Genomic DNA, 27,127 nt, shown 5'->3' on the forward strand with positions numbered 1-27,127 from the left:
GGCTTTAGTAATACAGTAAAGTTATTTGTTTTTCTTACATCTGCAGTATGGTGGCATTTGGGGAGAGGATGTTTATCACCCACTATATAAAGATGTTTTCATTTCAGTCTTCCAAAAGAATAAGCACAGAGAGCAAAAATTTATTTATTCCCATGAATAAAAATGAATTTTTTTGTTTTATGCCAAACACACTTATCGTATTAAATAAAATATTTCCTAAATTTCTGCTTTGTATTGTTTATTTTTGTGACACTTTTAATTACAGATATGTTATATTATTATTATTACCCCAAGACCTCAAGGAGTCAAAGACTCATCTGGGAGGTCCTTTTATCACACACAACTCATCATACCGTGTCTTAAACACACTCAAACTTCTTGCAGACACACCACGCTCTCAGGCAAGGCATTCCAATAATTTACAACTCTACATGTAAAAAAAACCCTACTCACACCCTCTTTATACAGTTTCCAGGGATAACCTTTGGTTCTACCCTGATCTCCCACTATTTTCTGTAGAACTTCTCCAGCATTGATCCTATAACAGCCCCTTACCAACTTGTATGTTTCTATCATATCTCCCCTCTTCCTCCTGTCCACCAGACTCTGCAAATTACACCTTCTCAATCTTTCCTCATACTCGACATTCCAGAGGTCAGAAACTACCTTAGTCAGTCGCCTCTGGACCCTTTCCAACACCTCGTCATCTTTATGAAAACCAGGTGAACAAATCTGGGCACAATAGTCCATGTGTGGCCTAATCAAAGCCTTATACAACAAAACAAGAATCTCCCTACTTCTACACGTCAGTGTCCTCCACATCATTCCCAGAAGTCTTTGTGTTGTCTTCACAATTTTGGCTATGTGTCCCCTAAATTTCAGATCCTTATCCACTATCACCCCCAGATCTCTTATTTCCTCCACCTCCAACAATATATCCTCACCAAGCATAAATATTGCATCCCATCTTTGTTTTTCAAATTTTAAAATTACATTTTGCAACATTGAACTCACATCCCCATTTCCATGCCCAAGCACTCAATTTATTCAAGTCTTGTAAGGCCACAACGTCTTCACTCTTCATGGTTCGTCCCAACTTTGCATCATCTGCAAACAACTGCATATCTCCATCCAAATCTTCACCAATATCATTAATATACAAACAGTAATGGCCCTAAAAGAGACTCCTGGGGCACTCCACTTGACTTTCCTTTTCCTGGATATCGCTCCCCCATACACAACTTGTTGATACCTATCAGATAGCTAGTCTCCAATCCAATGCGCTAATCTAATATCCAACCTCATCTGCTCTAGTTTGACTGTCAACTTATCATAAGGTAGTCTATCAAAGGCCTTTGCAAAATCCAAGTATATTACTGTGTATCCTTCTCCTCTGTCCAAGGAAGCAGTCACTTTATTGTAATAAGTAAGTAGATTACTAAAACATGACCTCCCTTTAGCAAATCCATGCTGTCCATCAAAGATAATACCATTGTTGTGAACCCAACTCTGGATCCTAGTTCTCACAAGCTTCTCCAACAACTTAACCACAACACCTGACACACAGATAGTTTGATGCTTGAGTTCGATCACCTCCTTTATGAAGTGGCACAATCTTGCCCTCCTTAGGAACTTGACTAAGTGCAAGACTCTTATTAAAAAAATATGTCCAGGCAGGTGTCAATTCCCTGGCACATTCCTTCAGAATACGTGGTGATATATTATCAAGTTCCACAGCCTTATTAATATCTAGTTTACTCAACTCCCCAAACATCTCTTGCTCACTTACAGTCAGTCTCTCTCTCTCCCCCATCATCAACTGCTCTCAATCTCTCCATGAAGTCACATTCACAAGAATTGAAAGACCTTTATGAACTTCTCATTAAGTATCTCCACCACACATTCTGTAACAGCTGTCTTTATACGATATTCTCCAATCAATATCATCCTTCCATAATCATTCTTTCTTTTGCTGGCTACATATATTTAGAGAATGCCTTGGGATTCTTTTTGACATCATTTGCTAACTGCTGTTCATACCTCTCTTTAGCTACCCTCACTAACCAAGTCACCCTCCTTGCCTAGTCTTTGTAGACCTCATGGAATTGGTTATTTCCACTTCTCTTATGCTGCCTCCACAATGCCCGTTTTCTCTGTATTGCATGCTTAATCTCTATATTCATCCATCTTGCACCTACCTTATTTAACCTTCTCACCCTAGGAATACATTTAGACATTGCATCTGCTAGATAGTTTTTGAAAATCCCCCAAGCTGCATTGATCTCTTTTCCAGCTAACTCCTCATTCCATGATACACCTGCAAGCTGTCTCCTGAGCTCTTCATAATCACCTCCCTTATAGTTCCACATATACCCTCTTCTCACAGAGGTCCTCACACTGCTGGCACCCACCCAGGTAATCACCTCATGGTCACTCTCACCAATTGGTGGATGATTTGATACCTCATTTATAATTACATCCTCTGATGAGATGACCAAATACAAGACCCTCAATCTTCGTGTGCTCTCTGTTACATACTGCGTGAGGTAGTTATCCCTCAAAAACTCATTTTCCTTACTTCCAGTTGCTATCATCATTTCAGTCTATATTGCCATAATTAAAATCAACCATAATGATCACCCTTTTCTTATTTGCTTGGCTAATTTGATTATACATTTAATTATCAACACCATCCACATTGCCTGGTCTATAACAACATCCAACCAAGTATTTGATTCCATTCACTTCTATCTCACACCATACTGCCTCAAAAACCACTGGCACTATTTCCCTCTTACATCTCTACTTTGTATGAACATAACTCTTTCTCTATCATCAATAGCACTCCCCTCCCTTTTTACCCCTTCTATCCTCACAAAACACATCATACCCTTCCATCTTTATTCCTGTCAGGATGTCGTCCTCTTCCAACCATGTCTCACTTATTCCGACAATCTTTGGGTGAACAAACACAATTAGTGCAACCATTTCATCTGCCTTGTTTCTTATACTTCTAGCATTTCTATACAAACACAACAGCTCGTTTCTAGATCTATAACTAGTTCCACTGATACCACTCACTCGATGTAATCTCTCCATGCTCGACTGGGGCCATTTCCCTTTCTGCTTATTCATTTTAGAACCCTTTTCAATTTCAACCGTTTCCTCTTGATCTCAGGTCATCCCATTCCTTTCCTGTCTACACCTGCTCTCACCTCCTCTTGGAGCATCCACCTTTCTCACACTGTGTACCCCTGTCCACCCTGAGCCTCCCTGTTTCCCTACTCTTAAGTTTTAAAAGAGGTAAACCGTGAGTAGACATAACTATACATAATAAATAACGGAAAAACTCACGTAGAAATATTATTTAATGGTATAATTTTCGCCTGTGTGTCACAGGCATCTTCAGTACAATTAGGCACAAAAATTAAACACTAACTGACAATTCCAAAAAGCGCCACCTAAGTAGCTGGTGTAAGATAACTAAAAAGGTCAATAACTTTCCTAAAAAAAAAAAAATATTAATACAATAAAAAGTTAGGAAAGATTAGCTGATTTGTAAAGTACTATCTCCCATAAAGGGGATAGACGTAAGCCGTCGGATCTGTTTAAGTTAGGAGAATGAAGTAGAGTTTCATTTTATGTTATTTCGGACAAACGGGAAGATCTGCCTCCATTCGGCTAGAAGAACACCAATCTTATATTGAATACTTTAAACCTGAAAAGTCTGGACTTGCAGAACATGCCATCTTCACTAGACACAGAGTTCATTGGAGAAAGACAAGAGTTCTTCACAAAAGTCAGTTTCTCATGGAACGCCTTTATAAAGAAGCATGTGAAACTCTACTTCATTCTCCTAACTTAAACAGATCCGACGACTTACGTCTATCCCCTTTATGGGAGATAGTACTTTACAAATCAGCTAATCTTTCCTAACTTTTTATTGTATTATTTTTTTTTTTTTTTTTTTTTTTAGGAAAGTTATTGACCTTTTTAGTTATCTTACACCAGCTACTTAGGTGGCGCTTTTTGGAATTGTCAGTTGGTGTTTAATTTTTGTGTCTAATTGTACTGAAGATGCCTGTGACACACAGGCGAAAATTATACCATTAAATAATATTTCTACGTGAGTTTTTCCGTTATTTATTATGTATAGTTCCCTACTCTTGCACACCCATTTTCTCATTTTCAATACTCATACCACTCACTTCCCCATTCATAACCACCTGTTCAATCTCTCCTGTCTTACTTTCCTGCTCTTCCACATCACTTCCCGCTTGATCTGATTCATTCTCTCTACTCACTTCTCTACCTTCCAGCAGCAGTCTCTCCAAGCGACTCGCACCATAACCACTCAAATGCAGTCCATTGGTACCATACAGTTCACTTCATCCTTCAAACTCGTTCCACACATTAACAAACTGTACTCCCGTCTCCTCACACATTTCAGCCAGCATATCATTCATAATCCTTGCTCTCCACCTCATCTCACTAGTCATACCTAGGCAACACGCTGACTACCCTTCCTGTCACACTATTCTCTTTTATCCTTCTAAGTAGCCTCCTGATATCCATTCTGACGTGCTCTTTGTCCTCTGTCAAATCATTCATACCTATTAAAACCATCAACTCCTTTGCTCGCTACCTCCTCATATCCAATGCCTCAATCACTCTACTCATTTTACCACCTGGAAAACATACCTTGTGCATCCTATCATCCAGCACACCTTTAATAATGGAGTCGCCATACAACGCCACTCGCTCATCTTTCGTTAACTCTTTCATGCCATCATGATTTGTTTTAATAGTTTTTACCAGAATTTTCTTAATTTCATTCCACATCCATTTCATCTCTTGCTTCATCCAATCCAATTCAACTTCCGAATCTCGCATCACATTTTCTCTATCATTCAATCTTTCTAATTTTCTAACTCTCGACTCCCTCTTCTCACTTTCATTCTCATTCATCCTTCTGCGTTTCCATACTTTCGGTCCAACATGCATCCAACTTTCGCTATCATTCATTCTTTCGATTCCTACATAACGCCATTTCCGGTTTCATTTTCATTCGTTCTCTCAATTTCGTTTCCTTCCACCACTCTTGCCTCACTTTTGTCCTTTTTAAAATCTGTTACGGTTTTCAGATCACTTGTTTTCTTTTTTTACTGATTTTTTAACATTTTTTCGCCTCTCTTTCACACCATCCTTCTCTTTCGAACGTGCACTCATTTTCCCCGCGACATTCTTGCTACTAACACTTTCTGTCATCAATTTCATATTCGCATTCATCAATTCCTCGATCAGGTCACACTTTGCACACACACACCCTCCTTCCATCCGCCCTAAACATCCACAAATTGTGGATGAAAATATTTTAATTTAATATAATGGCTCTCCTCCTCCAATCGCATAGATCATGCAGGCAAAGATGCTGAGACCTCACAGCAATTGTTCACATGCCTACCAGGATACCACATAACCTTAAATGCCCTAGATCTCTTCCTCGTGATCCTCTTCCAAGTACACTGCGAATATTGTATATCATCTAGGTAATTCACTGTATGTCCCCTAGGTGCTCCTTAGTGGCATGGAAACATACATTCCCCCACACCATCCTAAATTGCCGTGCCCCTAAACCTGGGTTCATCAAAAGATGTGCCAAGGCTGTACAAATGAAAAATCAAGCATATCAGCATTGGCATTCATCAAGAACTCCATCTTCCTTTAGTGCTTATATCCTAGTCCAAAAGAGCTGCAAGAAACTATCAATGCTTTTGCCCTTTAACAAAGATTTTGTAAGGGCAAAAAAAAGCAAGAAAACTTGCATCTTGTCCAAATGGCAGCAACTTTTAGGTCTCTTGCCAAAGCAACTGAGCAACACTCCTATCACACCAAAATGGCTATCACTCATAAAAAAGCAACATCCTGGCTTCGATTCCGATGCATACATAACTGATCCTGGTAAACGCATCCCAAAACCATTACAAATGCCTAATAATACTCAATGCCAACCGTGTCCTTTTGCCTTTCCTTCATTTGACTATTGCTTCCATCCAAACACCTGCATCAAGGGAGTCACAGAAATTAACTTCACCAGCATGAAGGCCTTCATTCTCATCTATTCATTTCTGAAATTAAGGATTCTACAACCGTATTAAAATAACTCTTTTTATTATCCCGACGTTTCGATATTCATATCAAGATCATCATCTGGAGCATACATAAATATACAAGACAAGCTGTGTTACATTTCAAACCGTAAGCTAAAGAAACAATGATTTGATGACATGCTACTCATTGGCATGACCACTAGTGAAAAAAAAAAAATGAAAAAAAAAATTACATAAATTACATCATCATCAAATTCCTGCTATGTACCCTCAAGGGGTGTACAGGAGATGACAGTACTACATGAAAAAATTACATCATTACTAACTTCCTATCTACAATTTTCCTCCAAATCAGTCTGTTACTTGTCAAGACTCCAACATTATCAGATCTTATATTTCTATCATCTAAGGCACTTTGTACCGTATCAATCCACCTATATCTTGGTCTTCCTCTGGGTCGTTTTCCTGCCAACCTGGCAGAGAACACTTGTTTTGTTAATCTTTCCTCGCCCATTCTGTTTAAGTGACCAAACCACCTGAGATTAGCTCTGCTAACGCATTCCTGGATGCTGACAATATCAAGTTCTTTCCTAATATAATCGTTTTTAATATGATATTGCCATTGATGCCATCAGTTCATGCCTATAATGTTTCTCAGGACTCTCATATCTGTGGTCTCTAGTCTTTGGTCACGTGTTTTACTTCTAACCCAGCTCTCAGATCCATAAGTTAAAACTGGTTTGAACACTGTCATGTATGCAGCTAATTTATGTTCCGACTAATTTCTCTCTTATTCCATATGAATTTATTCAACTGACTTCCCACCATACCAGCTTTGCTGATTCTGTTGTCTATTTCTATATTTAATTTACCATCTTCAGTAAAAATCGTGCCTAAATAGCTGAAATGTTTTACTTGTTCAACAGGTTTTCCATTCACAACACAGTTGACATTTTCAATGATTCTGCCTATTTTCATTGTCTTTGTCTTTTTATTGCTGACCTTGGTCGAATATCATCTACTCCTGCTGCCTTTCCACATTTCAAGCCTATGATGGCTGTTTCTACTTCAAGTATGGATATGTATTCCTGACTGCATGCCTGGCCAGTGTTTTTTTTAGCACTGTGCTGTCATAACTGCTTGTTTCATTTAGAAGTTTTTCAAAGTAATTACTCCATACTTCAAGGATATCTTTTTCTCCCGTTTTCATGTCACCTTTATCATTTCTAACTCCTTTTACAGCACATTTTCCTCCATTCCTAAGCTTCTTCAACAACCTCCAGAATATTTTGCCACCTTCTAGATATTTATGTTCTATATTCGTGCCAAAGTCCTCCCATGACTTTTGTTTAGCTAGTTTTACACAGTGTTTAGCATTCTTGCATTTGTCGCTATATTCGCTAAGAGCACAAGCTGACTTATTTGACAGGAACTTTTGATATGCTTTCTTCTTTTCCTTCACTGCCTCTTTAACTTCCTGTGTCCACCAGGGAGTTCTGATTTTTTTTATCCTTACAGACAACCTCACCACATGCCTCTCTGGCAGAATCAATCAATGTTTTCTTCAGAGTTTGCCACTGAATCTCCAAAGTTTGATTCCTCTTCTCAAACTCTTTCATTTTTTCTTTAATAATCTTTGTGTATTTTAGTCTACAGTTCACATCTGAGAGCTGCTCAACTTTTATTCGCTTTAAAACTTTCTTACATGTTATTCTTTTCAATATGAAATTCAATTTTATCTTGCTCAAGACTAGATAGTGATCACTTCCAATTTCAAATCCTCTGTATACTCTGGTGTCCTGCGCCAGGGAGAAAACATCACTATCAACAATAACATAGTCAATGAGACTTTTCTTATTCCTAGCCTCTTCTCTCCATGTGAATTTGTGCACATTTTTATGTTGGATCATGGTGTTAGTAATAGCCAGTCCATGTCCTGAGCAGAAATCCAACAGATATTTGCCATTATTATTAGCTTTGCTCTTTTCTCCAAATTTTCCCAAAATATTTTTGTATGTCTCACAATCATTTCCTACTCTGCTATTCAGATCCCCAACAAGGACCAACTTTTCATTTTTCATTGTGTCAGTGGCTTTTTCTAAAGCCTCAAAAAATTCCTCCACTTCTACCTTAGTAGAACCTTCTGTGGGACCACAGGCATAAGTCCCACATTACTCTACTTGAGACTGACTACTATTCAAGAATATTAGCCTCGTATTTTGTGTTGAATATTATGGCTACTCCTTCTTTTCCTTGATTGTCATTGCCTGAATATAACATTTTGTATTTATTGCTCAGAAAGATCTCACCAGTTTTGGTCTTTTTAGTTTCAGTCACCCCGATTATGTCGATCTGGTACTTATTTAATTCCTCAGCTAGCTCCATTTCTTTGCCATTCAAGCTTCTTATGTTGATAGTACCGATCTTTAACTCTGGTGATGTTGAGTTGTTGTTTGTTTTCAGATTTGTTCCAGTAACTGACTTTTCGCTGTTCGCCCTGGTTCCCTGGCAAAAACAACGGGGGCTTTGTTTAACCAGGCGACGCCCCAGCCAGCATGAAATTTTGTCATGTCGTACCATCATTTTTAATTTTGGTTTAACCAATAAGAATACAATTTGGTCGGCTAAATCCCAAATTGCCAGCCCATCCTCGTTCGTTCAGTATCCAAGTATATACCCAACAGGGTGCACCACGAGAAGGTGAGGATTGGACATTAGGTCAGAAGCCCTGGTCGGTTCTCCGCATTCCTTTAAAGGCTATGTGGAGGTCTCCTCTCAGTTATACAGCTTTGACCCTTAAGCATCCCATAAATCATAAATTACATCAAGCTAGATTTAATTTATGATTACATGAATAAACATTCTTGCTTACAGATGGTTTTCCTTCCAGTAACAGTGATGTCCTATTTCTATTATTACAATTGTTATTTTTGATTTAAAAAAAAAAAAAAAAAAATGTTTTTTTTCACCAGAAGTCATGCCAGTGAGTAATATGTGATCAAATCATTGTTTCTCTAGCTTACGGTTTGAAATGTAACACAGTGTACTTTTAAATGTCCTGGTACACAACAGAAAATGTACCAAAGCAGTTGGGAAAAAAAAGAAAGCTCAGAAGAAAAAAACTGTAGCCATTGTGGTGCCAACTTTGTATGGGATTTCAGCCACATAGATGGCAATAGCAGGGAACCCTAAGGGGGGGGGGGGGGGGGGTACGGACTGTGATTTTGCATTTCCTTCATCAATTTCTTGATGTGTATGCTCAAGGGATGTTTATTTTACTATGACAGCACTGCAGGGTTAAGTTTACATTATTATTAATGTCCTATCCCCAATTTTCGTCCAAATTAGTCTATTACTTGTAAGAATGCCAATATTGTCATTTATTGTCAACCTTTCCTCACCCATTCTATTTAAGTGGAAATACCACCTTACATTAGCTCTGCTTACACATTCTTGAATACTAATAGTGTCAAGTTCCTTTCTAATATCTTCATTTTTAATAAGATTCTGAGACTGATGCCATCAGTTCACTCCCCTAATTTTCTCATAGCTCTCATATCTGCGGTCTCTAGTCTTTGATCAAGTGCTTTATTTCTAACTCAACTCTCAGGACCATAAAATAACACTGGTTTAAACACTGTCTTGTATACTGTTAGGTTAATGTTTTGGCTAAATTTCTCTCTTATTCCATATAAATTCATTCAGCTACCAACCATACCAGCTTTGCTTATTCTGTTGTCTATTTCCAAATTTAACCTGCCATGTTCACTAAAACTATGCCTAAATAGTTGAAATATTTTACTAGGTGGTCTCCATTCAGAATGCAGCCGAAGTTTTCTATGTCCATGCCTATTTTCATAGTTTTGATCTTTTTATTGCTGATTTTCATGCCAAATATTTTACAAATGTTAAACAATTTAGTCAAGAGAATCCTGGAGACTTGCACTGGATGTATTTAAGTGCACATCATCATCATCTGCATAATGCAAAGAGCAAAGCTTGATATCTGATTCAATGTCACTTTCTTTCAGAACGCAATCCATGCAGATGATGAATAAGACTGGAGATAGTGTGCACTCTTGTCTTTCTCCTAATTTTAAACCAAACCATCTTCTTGACTTACAGCTTAAATATAGACCTTTTGAATTATGCAGCGTAGCCCTTACCTAACTTCTATACCTCCATACTGAAGCATGGAGGTATATGGAGGCATCCTCTTTGCATTCCTCTTAAAAAATTTCTTGAAAAGTATATTTCTTTCACTGCTTGGTTCATTTAACAGTCTTTCAAAGTAATTATATCGATAGGAGAAATAATGACATTGATAGGAGAAAATGGTATAAAGACAGCTGTTGCAGAATGTATGGTGGAGATACTTAATGAGCAATTCATAAAGATCTTTCAATCTTGTGAATGTGACTTCATAGAGAGATTGAGAGCAGTAGATGATGGGGAGGAGAGACTGACTGTAAGTAAGCAAGAGGTGTATGGAGAGTTGAGTAAACTAGATGTTAATAAGGCTGTGGGACTTAATAATATATCACCACGTATTCTGAACGAATGTACCAGGAAGTTGATGCTGGCATTGACATAGTTTTTTACCCAGTCTTGCACTCAGTCAAGTCTAAGGAGTGGAAGGAGGGCAAGATTGTGCCACTTCGTACAGGAGGTGATCGAACTCAAGCATCAAACTAAAGGCCTATCTGTGTGTCAGGTGTTGTGGTTAAGTTGTTGGAGAAGCTTGTGAGAACTAGGATCCAGAGTTGGGTTGACAACAATGGTATTATCTTTGATGAATAGCATGGATTTGCTAAGGGGAGGTCATGTTTTAGTAATCTACTTACTTATTACAATAAAGTGACTGCTTCCTTGGACAGAGGAGAAGGATATACAGTAATATACTTAGATTTCGCAAAGGCTTTTTATAGAGCACCTCACAATAAACTAATGTTAAACTAGAGCAGATGGGAGTTGGATATTAAATTAGTGCATTGGATTGGAGACTGGCTATTTAATAGGTATCAACAAGTTGTGTATGGGGGAGCGATAGCCAGGAAAAACACTAGTAGAGTGCCTCAGGGACCTGTTTTGGGACCATTACTGTTTAATTTGTATATTAACGATATAGGTGAAGATTTGGATGGAGATATTCAGTTGTTTGCAGATGATGCAAAGTTGGGATGAACCATGACGAGTAGTGAAGATATTGTGGCCTTACAAGACTTGAATAAATTGAGTGATTGGGCATGGAAATGAAGATGCGATTCAATGTTGCAAAATGTAAGGTTTTAAAATTTGGAAAACAAAGATGCGATGCAGAATTTATGCTTGGTGAGGATATATTGTTGGAGGTGGAGGAAATAAGAGATCTGGGGGTGATAGTGGATAAGGATCTGAAATTTAGGGGGGACATAGCCAAAATTGTGAAGACAACACAATTTTGGCTTCTGGGAATGATGCGGAGGACACTGACGTGTAGAAGTAGGGAGATTCTTGTTTTGTTGTATAAAGCTTTGATTAGGCCACACATGGACTATTGTGCCCAGATTTGGTCACCTGGTTTTCATAAAGATGAAGAGATGTTGGAAAGGGTCCAGAGGCGACTGACTAAGGTAGTTTCTGACCTCTGGAATGTCGAGTATGAGGAAAGATTGAGAAGGTGTAATTTGCAGAGTCTGGTGGACAGGAGGAAGAGGGGAGATATGATAGAGACATACAAGTTGGTAAGGGGCTGTTATAGGATCAATGCTGGAGAAGTTCTATAGAAAATAGGGGCGATCGGGGGAGAACCAGAGGTCATCCCTGGAAACTGTATAAAGAGGGTGCGAGTAGGGTTTTTTTTCCGTGCAGAGTTGTAAATGATTGGAATGCCTTTCCTGAGAACGTGGTGTCTGAACAGAGTTTGAATGTGTTCATGGCATGGTATGATGAGCTGTGTGTGTGTGATAAAAGGACCTCCTAGATGAGTCTTTGACTCCATTAGGTCTTGGGGTAATAATAATAATTACTCTAGATATCCAAGATATCCTTATCTTCAGTTTTCATATCACCTTTATCATCTTTGATTCCTTTTACAGTACTCTTTCCTCCTTTTCTAAGCTTCTTCAATAGCTTCCAGAACATTTTACCATCTTCCTGATATTTATTTCCCATACTCTTACCAATCTTCCCATGACTTTTGTTTAGCTTCTTTTACACATAGTTTAGCTCGCTTACATTTTTCTCTGTATTCTTTCAGGACATCTGCTGACTTAATTGCTAGGAACTTTTGGTATGCTTTTCCAGGACTGCTTCTTTAATTTCTTGTGTCCACCATGTCATTCTTACTTTTCTATCCTTGCAGACAAATTCACAACATACACACGGGTCTCTTTTTATGCATATCTTTTTTATGCAGTTTTGAAGTTATGCACTGCATAACTTCAAAACTTATGTACCATTGTACATAATGAACAGCATGTTGCAGAACATTCTGGAGTAACTTGTAAGCAGTGAGTGTCCGTGAAGTTTAATTTTGCATGTGAGTAAGAGTTTGTCTTTTCATTATCATAAGTCTAAATTTTGCTAATTTTAAAGATTTAATCTGGCCAAATGAAGGAAAAAAAGCACCAAAGAAAAGCAATTTTTTGGAAATGAAAATTGCAATTTTAGATCACTTAGCAAAAGGAGAGGGATCTACGGCGATTGGTAAACATTTTAATTTAGGCGAATCTACTATAAGAGCAATCAAAAAGAATGAAGTTGCAATAAGAAAATCTGTCATTTCTGGCACAAAACTAAGTGCTAAATTAACATTGTACTCAAGAGATGCTTTATTAGATAAACCAGAATGAGTGCTCATTATCTAGATTGAAGAATTAACTCAGTGGTTATTTAATTAAACAAGAAGCTCTTGGGTTTATTCAAATTAAGTAGATATTAAATCCAACATTATTTCTTAGCCGAATAAAAAACTCAAAGATAGAAAATCTAAGAGTTTCATGCCGAATATAGAAATCTATAAAAGTTCTGCGAGTCCAAGCATAAGCCAGCACCAGGTACATGCTGGGGCAACTCGCAGTAAAGGTGGAGTAAGCTCCGATTACCGTTCTTAGTATTTTCCTATAATGTAAAACACAACTCCTAGGAGATGTATGTTATACATTATGGGGGAAGGTCACTACCCAGACCGGTTTCGACCTTTTTTGAGGTCTCATCAATGAGTAGGTAAACCCAGATGTAAATACTGAGGTTGCAGGTAGTGCAGAGCTTATTTCTTTACTGTACGAGTCGCCAAAAGGTGCACTACTAAATTACTGAGATAAAGAGCCAATAGGCTTCACTTCGGCGAGGTACATTTATTCAAATTAAGTGGATATTGAATCCAACATTATTTCTTAGCAGAATAAGAAACTCACAAATAGAAAATCTAAGAGTTTCATGCCGAATGTAGAAATCTATAAAAGTTTGGCGAGTCCAAGCATAAGCCAACACCTGGTACATGCTGGGGCAACTCGTAGTAAAGGTGGAGTAAGCTCTGATCACCGTCCTCAGTATTTTTCCATAAAAGCTCTTGGGTTTTATGAACAGATGAAGCAATTGGAGCCATCTACTTCCGCTTCCCAGAATGATAAAGAATTTTCGGCTAGCAAAGGATGGCTAACCAGGTTTTTAAAAAGGAATGCACTTCATAACGTGAAGATTACAGGCGAGGTTGCAGCAGCAGATGAAGCAGCTGCCAAAAATTTTCAAGAGAAGTTAGCCAAAATTATTGAAGAGGGTGGATATTGTCCCAATCAAGTGTTTAAAGCTGACGAAACAGAATTGTTTTTGGAAGAAAATGACTAGTTGAACCTGTATCGCAAAGTCTGAGAAAAAAGCAAGTGGGTTTAAAGCAAGTAAAGATCGAGTAACGTTACTTTGTAGCAATGCATCGGGGGATCAAATGTTGAAACATCTCCTAATATATCAATCTCTAAAACCACATGCTCTAAAAGGCAAAGATCTAAAACAGTTGCCGGTACATTGGATGGCGTATAAAAAAGGCCTGGGTAACAACTGCTGTATTTACTGAATGATTCAATAATTGCTTTGTACCAGAAGTGGAAACATACGTGAAGCAAAAAAACTCTCGATTTTAAAGTTTTATTCATTGTTGACAATGCACCAAGTCATTCACATTTAGAACATCCAAATGTGCAGGTAGTGTTTTTTCCACCCAATACAACAAGCATTATTCAGCCATTAGATCAGGGCATAATTGCTACTTTTAAGAAATATTACGTTAAGCACACATTTCGATTTATATTGGATAAACTAGAAAACGAATCATTAACAGTAACTGACGTTTTGAAAAAAATTTCTATTTGGGACTGCTTAAATCATGTTGGATCTGCTATTGCTGAAATAAAACCACAAACTTTAAATGCCTGCTGGAAAGAAGCTTGGCCTGGATATGTTGCAAACATTCAAACATCTACATTATCAGCTTAAATCATCACTTTGGCACATGAAATTGGTGGAGAAGGTTTTGATACATTTAGCCAGAATGATGTAGACGTGCTTGTGGATAATGCCTTAAGTGACAATGATATTTTTGGTTATCGATTAACTTTATATATCATTGAAGATCCAGAAAACGATAGTGAAGCAGAAGAAAAATCTGTCCCCCCCTCATTGCAAATATAATTCGAGAAGGTCTTGAACTGTGCAATAAATTGGAACATAATTTTCTTGTTGATGACACAAATTCTGAACAAGCCCTTAAATTCCAACGTGAGCTGAAGAACTGTCTGGATATCACGAGCTGTATAAAAAATTAGTAAAATCATCATCTCAAAGTTTAATCACTAATTACACTGTCAGAAGAAAAAAAATCAGCACAGAATGAGGGTGAAGCTAATTCTGTTTGGGAAGAATCATTGCCTTTACCTACAGATCTGATGCACTGACCATCTCTTCTCGTGATGAAAGTGATTTTGCACCAGTTCGCAAATATTGCCGAATATTGTCTAATAGCGACGATAATTCTGATGAAAAAATGTTTAAAAAAAAAATGTTACTTTTCAATAAAATAAAATGAATTAAGCTTTAAAACAAACTTAGGCATCCTTATTTTCCTGAATTTTTATAAACTTTTTTATGCAATTTTAGGTTTATTTTAATTCATTGCTTCAGTTTTATGTGGTTTTGGAAAATTATGGAATGTATCCCTAATTTTTCAATGTAAGTTAGGTCTTTTTGCGATTTTTTATATGCGGGTTTCTGTGGAACGTATCTATCACATAAAAAGAAACCCAACTGTACCTCTCTAGATGAATCAATGTCTTCTTCAGAGTTTGCCACTGACACTCCAAGGTTTGGTTCTTGTTTTCAAAGTTGAGTCTATAATTTAACTGTAAAAGCTGTTCATTTTTAAACCTTTCTTACATACTGTTCTTTTCGATGTGATATCCATTTTTATCCTGTTTAGTATTAAGCAATGGTCACTTCTACTTTCAAATCCTCTGTATATACTCTTGTATCCTGAAACACCTTATGATATCACTATCAAGAATGTAGTCAATGATGCTTTTATTTCTTGTGTCTTCTCTCCATGTAAATTTGTGCATATCTTTATCTTGAAACATGGTGTTAGTAATGACTAGTCCATGTCCTGAGCAGAAGTCCAGTAAATGCTTACCATTATTATTAACTCTGCCCTTTTCTCCTAAGTTTCTCAAAATGTTCCTATATTCATGTTGGGATTCATTTCCTACTCTGCTGTTCAGGTCTCTAACAAGGACCACTTTTTCCATTTTCTTTATGCAAGCTGCCTGTTCTGACTCAAAAATTTCCTCCATTTCATCCTTAGAAGAATCATCTGTAGGACTATAGGCACAAATAAGTTTCACTGTCCATTTCCCCATTTTGAAGTATACCCACATAACTACTTGAAACTGTCCAATCAAGAAGTTTATCTTCATGTTCAGTGTTGAGTGCTATCGTTACTCCTTTTCCTTGATTGTTATAGCCTAAAAATATTTATTATTTATGATTTAGTAAGATCTTATATTTTAATTATTTATTTGTCTCAGTAATGCCAATTATGTCCACATGGTACTTTTTCAATTCTTTTGCAAGTTTGATTTCTTTTCCATTAATACTTCTTAAATTGATGGTTCCTATCTTCAGTTCTTCTGATGTTGGGTTTATTCTTCTTCTAGATGTTTTTGGTGCTGATTTTGCATTCAGACTATCTAATTCCCTGTAGTTAACGCAGAGTTTGTGATCGCTGAAATACAATTGAGTAAGGTTGACCAGTCCTAGTGGAAATTTGGCCTGCAAGAGTTTGAAAAGGAGCCTATCATACTATATTTTGTGAAATACTTTGGCGATATCCAGGAAGATTGTCCCTGTGTGCTGCTTTCAGTTGAACCTTATGCTGAGGTTTTCCGCAACTCTGAGAACTTCTTAAGTGGAATGGTTCTCCCAGAATCTAAATTGCTCATCAAGGATGAGATTTAATTCTTTAGTGACTTTCTGCAGTCTTATTAGTATTACCCTCTTTGGCTATTTTTCCTAGGCAGGAAAGTAAGATGATTGAACAATAGTTTTGGGGAAGTTGTGCTGCTTTGTGAAAAAGTGATACACCTTTTCACAAAGGATTAGAGATAGATGTAGAAAGTTTTTCTACCTTGGTTATAATTTAAATTATATTAAATCAAATTAACTGTATTAACTCGAATATAACTCGCACTTTTTCCTCAAAATTAAAGTTAAAAAATTGTGGTGCAAGATATATGCAGGGATTTTTGGAAAATTAAACTGACGTTTATAATTAAATCCTCAGTATTCATTATAATTTATAACTGCTCACATTATTTATAAAATGAATGCATTTAAATGTTAATTATCAAAGTTATTTGTGCGATTGGCTGCTCACCTTCATCACCTGATATATTTGAATCTTCAGTGACAATGCTTCTGTAATCAACCTAATACATACAGTTTGATTCTTGAAGTTTGCATATTTCAATCAAAAATTACCAGTAATTTACAAGACTTGAGATACAATGAACAACCCTTCAGGAATGACTAATGAGAAGTGAAAGCAGAGCACGAATTGGAGAGCAATGGTAGGCCAGAAGAGATAGAGCAGGTATGAAGACATGCATATGATTGGTGTGGTATTAACATAAGATCACATGACTCAATGACAAAGGCAAGACAACAATTGTCGAATTGAAATGTTGATTCTCTTCAACCAAATTCCAAAATATCTGAAACTGCCATAACAACATTTGCTATATATTTCTTAGTTTTAACACGTTCATGTTGGTGTGATGTTTCGTCCATTTGTCGTTCCGTTGAATTTTATTACTGATTGTTTGCATGCCGCTTCTGCTTTGGTTGGCGCATGGACTCTCTTTCTCTCTCTCCCTCTGTGTTTCTATGAGATTTAATTCTTTAGTGATTATTAATATTACCCGTCTTATTAGTATTACCCTCTTTGACAATTTTTTCCTAGGCAAGAATGTAGGGTGATTGGATGATAGTTTTGGGGAAGTTGTGCTGCTTTGTGAAAAGGTGATAACAACATTCGAGTGTTTCCAGTTTTTAAAAAGTAATGCAGATGTTACTTTTTTAATTCCTACTTTAACAGTAGGAAGTAAAATGGTGAACAAATTGTTATATCAATAGTAAATGTTTGGGTAGGCATGTTAAGGTGTTACTTCCAGTGTTTGGAAGGAAAAGATTATTGTTGTCAAGCATGTGCACCCACAGCATTGTAGCTATTTAAATCCTCCATTATAAGTATAAGGAGATAGCAAATGCAACAAGATCGAAGTCATTCTGGGATACATGCTATAATAAAGAGATCCTACTAAGATAAATGGCAACTGCTTCTATATTAGAACACATAGGACTTGTTGGAATAGGGTATGATTATGACTGTCAACAAGGTTGGCAACTTCTCAATGGGCAGTTAATTGGACACTAAGTTCTCTTAAATAAACTGGAGTAAATGAGTATGAAGCCAGTGATATGTATAAGAGCATGGCTGATAGATAGACATCTCAGAGCAGTTTATGGAGTACAGTCCAGGAAAAGGTATATGACTAGCAGTGTGCAGCAGAGTTCGGTACTCAGACCACTGCAATTTAATTTGCACATTAATAACATAAGAAATTACCCAAGTGGAAATATTCGATTGTTTGCTGATGATGTGCAACAACTAAGTAGAACAATAAAGATGATGCAAAGATTTCGCAGAATGATTTAAATAGGCAGCCAACATGGGAAATAGATAATGGCTATCAATTTAATAAGGCAATGTGTGAGCTATGTATTTTGGGATGAAAACATTACTAGCTTAAAGGAATTACTTAAAGGAATGCGGAGAACCGACCAGGGCTTCTGACCTAATGTCCAATCCTCCCCTTCTCGTGGTGCACCCTGTTGGGTATCTACTTTGATACTGAACGAACGAGGATGGGCTGGCAATTTGGGATTTAGCCGACCAAATTGTATTCTTATTGGTTAAACCAAAATAAAAAATGATGGTACAACATGGCAAAATTTCATGCCGGCTGGGGCGTCGCCCGGTTAAACAAGGCCCCCGTTGTTTTCGCTGAACCAGGGCGAACAGCGAAAAGTCAGCTACTGGAACAAATCTGAAAACAAACCCCAACTCAACATCACCAGAGTTAAAGATCGGTACTATCAACATAAGAAGCCTGAATGGCAAAGAAATGGAGCTAGCTGAGGAATTAGATAAGTACCAGATCGACATAATAGGGGTGACTGAAACAAAAAAGACCAAAACTGGTGAGATATTTCTGAGCAATAAATACAAAATGTTATATTCAGGCAATGACAATCAAGGAAAAGAAGGAGTAGCCATAGTATTCAACACAAAATACGAGGCTAATCTTCTTGAATGGCAGTCAGTCTCAAGTAGAGTAATGTGGGCAAATATGAGAATGGGGAACTGGACAATGAGACTTATTTGTGCCTAAGGTTCCACAGATGGTTCTACTAAGGTAGAAGTGGAGGAATTTTTTGAGGCTTTAGAAAAAGCAACTGACACAATGAAAAAGGAAAAGTTGGTCCTTGTTGGGGATCTAAATAGTAGAGTAGGAAATGATTGTGAGACATACAAAAATATTTTGGGAAAATTTGGAGAAAAGAGCAAAGCTAATAATAATGGCAAATATCTGTTGGATTTCTGCTCAGGACACGGACTGGTTATTACTAACACCATGTTCCAACATAAAAATGTGCACAAATTCACATGGAGAGAAGAGGCTAAGAATAAGAAAAGTCTCATTGACTATGTTATTGTTGATAGTGATGTTTTCTCCCTGGTGCAGGACACCAGTGTACAGAGGATTTGAAAGTGGAAGAGATCACTATTTAGTCTTGAGCAGGATAAAATTGAATTTCATATTGAAAAGAATAACATGTAAGAAAGTTTTAAAGCGAATAAAAGTTGAGCAGCTCTCAGATGTGAACTGTAGACTAAAATACAGAAATACTATTGAAAAGAAAATGAAAGAGTTTGAGAACACGAATCAAACCTTGGAGATTCAGTGGCAAACTCTGAAGGAAACATTGATTGATTCTGCCAGAGAGGCATGTGGTGAGGTTGTGTGCAAGGATAAAAAAATCAGAACTCCCTGGTGGACACAGGAAGTTAAAGAGGCAGTGAAGGAAAAGAAGAAAGCATATCAAAAGTTCCTGGCAAATAAGTCAGCTTTTACTCTTACAGAATACAGAGACAAATGTAAGAAAGCTAAACAGTGTGTAAAACTAGCTAAACAAAATTCATGGGAGGACTTTGGCAAGAATATAGAAAATAAATATCAAGAAGGTGGCAAAATATTCTGGAGGTTGTTGAAGAAGCTTAGGAATGGAGGAAAGAGTGCTGTAAAAGGAATTAGAGGTGATAAAGGTTAAATGAAAACAGGAGAAAAAGATATCCTTGAAGTATGGAGTAATTACTTTGAAAAACTGCTAAATGAAACAAGCAGTGATGACAGCACAGTGATAAAAAACACTGACCAGGCATGCAGTCAGGAATACATATCCATACTTGAAATAGAAAAAGCCATCAAAGGCTTGAAATGTGGAAAGGCTGCATGAGTAGATGATATTCGACCAGAAATGCTGAAGTATGGTGGTATAAGAGTCTTACAGTGGCTGCACTGCATAGTTCAGAAAGCCTGGACAGAGGGACGAATTCCCGATGATTGGAGTAGAGCTCTCATAGTACCCATATATAAAAAGGGAAATAAAACTGAATGTGAGAATTACAGAGGTATTTCCCTACTGAGTGTTCCTGGCAAGATCTATGCAAGTATACTTGAGAAACGGTTGAGAAGAATTGTGGAAGAAAAGCTTGGTGAAGAACAAGCTGGATTCAGGCCAAACAGAGGCTGTCAGGATCAGATCTTCACTTTACGACAAATAGTCGAGAAAGCATGGGAATATAACAAAGATCTGTATTTAAGTTTTGTCGATTTGGAAAAGGCATATGACAAGGTGCCAAGAGAGAAGCTATTCAATACGCTGCAGTTATATGGTGTCAATGGGGCATTATATCAAGCAATACTTAGTCTTTATTTGAGTGTTGTGAGTCAGCAGTTAGAATCGAAGGAAGTACAGGAAGATGGTTTAATGTTAAATCTGGTGTGAGACAAGGATGTACATTATCCCCTCTGTTATTCGTTATCTATATGGATCACATTATGAAGAATGTGGTATTAAACCTAATATCAAAATTGGAGATGTTAATGTCAGCTCTTTGCTTTATGCAGATGATGTTATACTTCTAAATAAATCCGCTACAAGTCTGGAAGAATATCAGACTAAATTGAATAGCTATTGTAATAGATATGGTATGAAAGTCAGCAATAAAAAGACAAAGACAATGAAAATAGGCAGAATCATTGAAAATGTCAACTGTGTTGTGAATGGAGAACCTGTGGAACAAGTAAAACATTTCAGCTACTTAGGCACAATTTTTACTGAAGATGGTAAACTAAATATAGAAATAGACAACAGAATCAGCAAAGCTGGTATCGTGGGAAGTCAGTTGAATAAATTCATATGGAATAAGAAAGAAATTAGTCGGAACACTAAATTAGCTGTATACAAGACTGTGTTCAAACCAATTTTAACTTATGGATCTGAGAGCTGGGTCAGAAGTAAAACACTTGACGAGAGACCGCAGATATGAGAGTCCTGAGAAAGATTAGAGGCGTGAACAGATGGCATCAATGGCAATATCATATTAAAAATGAGGATATTAGGAAAGAACTTGACATTGTCAGCATCCAGGAATGCGTTAGCAGAGCTAATCTCAGATGGTATGGTCACTTAAATAGAATGGGAAAGGAAAGATTAGCAAAACAAGTGTTCTCTGCCAGGTTGGCAGGAAAACGACCCAGAGGAAGACCAAGATATAGGTGGATTGATACGGTACAAAGTGCCTTAGACGATAGAAATATAAGATCTGATAATGTTGGAGTCTTGACAAGTAACAGACTGATTTGGAGGAAAATTGTAGATAGGAAGTTAGTAATGATGTAATTTTTTCATGTAGTACTGTCATATCCTGTACACCCCTTGAGGGTACATGGCAGGAATTTGATGATGATGAAGATTACTAGCTCTGTACCACATTGATGAAATTAACAGTAGGAAACTGATAAAGCAAAAGAAAGATAAGAGAGAAAGAAAGATAAAACTAGAGATCAGGAAGTGCTGGTTTAGAGGAGAAGTTCAGAGATCATACTGCAAAAGTGGCTAGAAGAGCTCATAGGATTACTTGATTATTGAAAAATACATTGACAAGCAGAGAAGAAAGTTATATCTCTCATAAACCTTTAAAAGGCCACCACATCTCCAAGAGCACACAAATTTAGTCACCTGATTTGCAAAGGATGCCAACTTTGCAACAACTAAGTTTCAGAAATTTCTACCCTGATCAACAGTAAGTGATGTTATAGTGAAATGGAAATGTTAAGAAGCAACAACAACACAATTGCGATCTGGTAGGCCACATAAATGCATGCGTTACATTTTTTATTTTATTTTATTAATTTTTTTATGTGATTTTTATGACGTTAAGACATCAAAGATCATAATGTGCCAGGACACAAGTTACAGCAGTATATATATGTGGTAAACAGTTAGTAGAACAATCACAAACATCCATGCCCTTGGCGGATCCAAACCGGCAGCCTCTTGGCTGGAGAGCAGATACACTAACGATTCGGCCAACACCAGACCGGCAATTGTTTTGTGAAATGTGAAGTGTACTACATGTATTCATTGGATTATGTCGATAAGTTATGGATTTTTAAGATAGATGAAAGGAAAGTGTGTGCAAAGTACAACTTTGCTGTGCTGGTGGGTGGTGATGTATATCAGTGACTGAGGTGATAGAGCAAGAATGTAACAAGAAAAAATATTGCTCATCTGATACTGTGAAACAGCAACAAAGAAATGGTAAGAAAGTTATGAAAAAGCAATCAATGGTGACATGAATGACATCATCGATACAAGCTAGCAAAACTCAGGAATAGCAAATGTAGTACAAACAAAGTGAATAACACAGCAAAGTATAAAAATACAGCAAAAATGCAAAAGAAAGTGAAATGGTAGAAGAACAAATGATGAATGGAAAAGAAACTAGTATGAAAGATATGAACAGAAATGACAATATTAGAAAAGAATGGTCAAGTTGATGAATGAATTGAGGTGTATATGCAGAGTGAGAAAGGACATTTAAAGAAGAGTTAGTAGCTGGAGGTGTAAGAAGGAAAGTGTCAGTGGCAGATGAGTTCAAAGATGAATGACTGCAGTGGAATGGTGAAAAGCAGTGTATTGCTGTATGGGAATTCTATGGCAACAAATGTCAAATTGAACAAGTGTCAAAAGTTTTGAGGCGAGCAATGGCAGAGACTGAAGTAGAGTGGAAAGAAAATGCAGAGGAGTTGAATGTGCTGGTTGGGACAAATGATTTGTGGGGTAGTGTGTGAGATCTGAATGTTGCTAGAGGCAGTGAAGTGGAAGAGTGTGAGAAGAATTATGAGTGTGCTGCCAAGGTATGGTAGTAAAGAGTTGAGGAGAAGAGCAATGGATCACAAATGTTGTGATAGTTAGAATATGCAGAAGTGAAGACTTGAGTTTGTGGGTGTATGGGATAAATTTGAAAGTAGGGGAGAACTGTTTGCTACAGATGGTTTGCATTTGAATGAAAGTGATAGTGTAAAGAGAGGTAGATTGTTGATGAGAGATGGAATGTGTATAGCCAGAGGAAATGAAACAGTAAGGATACATAAGATACCAGAATCAGTATGAGATAATGGACAAAAAAGGAAGGCAAGATAAGGATGCAAGAGAAGCATTAAAATTCTTGGTAGGAGCAATAAAATCAAAGGACTTGAATGACAGGGGTAAGGAAAGGAGAACCAGGAAAAACTACTGTATTTATACACCAATGCAAGGAATATGGGAATAAAGATGCAGAGTTTGTGGCCTTATACAATTAGTCGGTCCACAAATCATTGGTATCAAGTGAGACATGGTTAACTGAGGATGACATACTCATTGCAATAGAATGCCATAGTTATAGCATTTTTTTGAAAAGACAGAAAGAATAAAAAAGGAAGAGATATTATTGATGATTTCAAAAGAGTTCAATGTAATGATAATGGCTTCAAGGCCATTTGCTAAGGTCAGCACAATTTCAGATATTTAGTGAGATGCTGCTACAAATCACAGATGAAGAAAGAAATGATTCTTAAATGATCAGACAAATGAGTGATAAAAAGTGGCAGGAGAGCAATAATAATGGGTGACTTTAACTATGGAAGTATCGACTAGAAGCAGGAAATATCACATATGAGTAAGGAGATTGAATTCCTTGAGCTACTTAGGGACAACTATCTTCTTATTTTTATTACGTGAATAATAATAATAAGATATAATAATAATAATAATATAGTGGAGATAAGGGAGAACAAAAGATGTTGCCTAGAAGTTACATAAGGAAGGGGGGGGGGGGGTGAACAAAAGAGTGAAGAAATTTGCAGCATGGAAAGTGTTAAATAATTGTAATGCATTGCATGGGAATGTGGTGTCTGCAGGGAATTTGAATGTATTTAAAGCATGACATGATGAGCTGTGTATGACAGGGGCCCTCCATTGATGAGTCCTTGAATCTATGTGGGTCTGAGGATGATAGTAATAATAACAGCATAATCATGTCCCATTTAAAGTATCATATTCCTCTCCATCTGTTCTGAATTCTGTCTTTTGCCTACTTCTCCAATACCTTAACTACCACTTATGAAATACTGAGTGCTTTATAATTTGCCACTTCTGTCTTGGAGCTTCCTTTATGCACTAGAACAACAGTTCTAGTCCATAAATTAAACATCTCAGCTGCAATATTGTAAGCACCTCCAATTCATCAGTATCACATCTAGCATTGCAGTGTCACAACCTGGACAGCATACACTTGCAAAATGGTCACTTGGTAACTCAAGTATTTCATTTGTTTCTTACCTCCTCCTCATCAACACTCAGTCATTCTCCATAGAAATTTTTCCTTCTATTTGTTACATAGCAAATGAACTCTTTGGGAGCAGATACAGCACTTTTGAATCACCTCCATTACATGTTATCTCAAGTAATTATTGCTCAATAGCTGTATATAAATTCACTTCCTCCTCCCCTCTCTCTCTGTGACCATTCCTTCTTCCTATCTATGTCTACACTGTTGAAGTTCCACAACTGCACTAATTTACCAATGCAAGCCATCTACATTCTCTCTTATACCCCCCCCCCTTTGGCCTCTAGCAGCAACCAAGTATATATTTCATTCTGCTGGTCTTTACCTCACATCAGATGGCCTCAGATGAACTGCCATCCACCTCCATTCTTCTTTTTCAGTGCCTCCATTCTTCAATTCTTCTTCAACTATCATTAGCAAAACTCCTCCTCCCATTCTCTCCCTTATTCTGAATACTTCTGGCATTTGTATAAGTAACATACAATAACCAACAACCTCCGTTATACTCTGTGTTGATTTTCCCGCTAAAGTTAAGAACCTGGAGAGGGTAGCTACATGCAGCATCATGTGATCACTCTCCTACTAACTCCAGATTGCCTGCATCCTTCCCTTCCCTCCCCCAAAAAAATACTTTCCCTGCCTCTGCACTACCGAACTCTCACTAAACTATACGTTCTCAGGACACCTAACTCCGAATCCATTCAAATGCAAATCACAGCCTCATAAAGTTCTTCCATCCATCAAACACACCGCGTGCACTTAAATAAAACACCTACACACTTGTTTTTGTCTCTCGTTACTAGTGGTTCGCAATTTTTGAATAAATTCAATATCGTGCAGGTAAGAAAACATCCATTTATGTTAACCGAAAAAGTATTCAGAAGTAGATCAGGTACTGGGGAAGATTCAACAAATCATCCACAACATTACAAAATAATGTATAATATAATAATTTGCCAAAAGCGTAAATAGCAAAATACAGGCAAGACATTTCAAAAACTACAAACCTACAACAAAACGCCTCACGCAACTTCTCTATCAATTTGTCCCCTCCATCTTATGGCAATAAATGAAACTACGCAATTTTTAAATAATATTATTAAAAAATCAAAAGTGAGATTGATAAATCTCCTTCATTATTTTATAATTAATCCTGAAACAATATTTGGTTCTGAAAGTCAAGCTTATAAGTAACACAACCAAAATGCCAGACACGTTTAGAAGTGTCAACAAAGAACCAAAAACATTGCATAGTTTATTTCATTTATATATTTTTTTATAACGAACACCCTCGATTTATTATGCGCTTCTAAGGATACAACGTGCTATATAAAAGTATAAAATATTAAACAAATAATTAGTAAAAGATTATCTTATAATTAAATTATATATTTAATTATATTAAATTAAATATATATTTTAATTATAAGTTCTAAAAAGGAACCTGTTGGAAGGAGATATTGTATGTTAATTGCAGAAAACGTTTTGGGTAACCACAAATCTTCAGATTACAAAAAATTCGTTTCTTCTATAGTCAGAGCATATCATGACATGATGAAATAACTCTCTGAAAATACACTTTCTGGACTCACGTCTAGACTTTTTCCCAGAATAACTCGAGTCCGTGATTGGTAAACACGGCTAGAGGTTTCATTATAATAACCAGCAGAATAACTTAAATGTTACAGAACAAGAATTGCGACGTATTATGTAGAACAAATGCAGAACAACAGAGAAAAACAGCGACTACCGACATTGAAATAATGCCGAACACAAGATCTAGCTGCAATATTGACACCATAAATTTTATAATAGAAACAAAAAAAAAATCAGCTAACACTTTTTATTCCCGTATCGGCAGTAGGCGAGGCAATTTTAGCCTTATATAACTTTTTTCTTTTTTTTTTTTTTTTGGAGACTGAGTGGACAGTTTAGTCTCCACTGGTAACTCATCAGAGAAGGCTAGTCCAAGGCTATCACTAATTTAATCGGTATGCAGTGAAGAGACGGCTAACAAGTGCCGCCATCTCATGGTCCCTAACCTAACACAATATTTTTAATGTCTGAAGATAGTGTGGGTTTGGCGGTTGATTTTCTTAAGTTTATGGAAAGAAAAACCCAAGTTTCCGGAGGAAAAAAATTCGCTTTACGGTGCGAGAGATCGACTAACTCGAGAACTGGTAAAAAAAAAAAAAGGTTTAGAAAATGATCATCTAGTCGGCAACCTGATTTTCACCGACGTCTTCCTTCGTGCAGTCAAGTGCGATGGAGTTCAACTGCCACTTCCACTGAGCCACACAGGCTCCTTAATCGAAAAAATTCCTACAAACAACTGGAAAAAAAATAAGCTGATGTGTGGTGCTTCAGTTATAGTTACAAGCAGAGGTGGCTCGTGGCTAGAAATCGTGGTGCTGCAACTTTCGAAATATACATACACACTGTAAGTACAGTGTATACGTGTTTGGATAAA

General features: G+C 37.0%; 1 protein-coding gene across 3 annotated transcripts in view; it reads right to left on the bottom strand.

Annotated features, from left to right (window-relative positions):
• Nucleotides 1–26,231, bottom strand: part of LOC150107818 (uncharacterized) — a 321,462-nt gene extending 295,231 nt beyond the window's left edge. The window contains exon 1 of one of the 3 annotated variants that reach the window (XM_090392071.1): nucleotides 26,102–26,231. Coding sequence is in view for 1 of the 3 variants with exons in the window: in XM_090392069.1 (XP_090248195.1) it covers nucleotides 17,014–17,019 (6 nt within the window). In the remaining 2 variants the exon portion in view is untranslated. Of the gene's footprint in view, nucleotides 1–17,013; nucleotides 17,523–25,664; nucleotides 25,861–26,101 lie in introns of those variants that run through there. The other 2 variants (XM_090392070.1, XM_090392069.1) reach the window with 2 other exon arrangements.
• Between the last annotated feature and the right edge of the window lie 896 nt (nucleotides 26,232–27,127).

This window comes from Typopeltis vanoorti, chromosome 4 (assembly GCF_054136105.1).
Source record: "Typopeltis vanoorti isolate ZY-2024b chromosome 4, IOZ_Tvanoo_1.0, whole genome shotgun sequence".
Taxonomy (NCBI): Eukaryota; Metazoa; Arthropoda; class Arachnida; order Uropygi; family Thelyphonidae; genus Typopeltis; species Typopeltis vanoorti.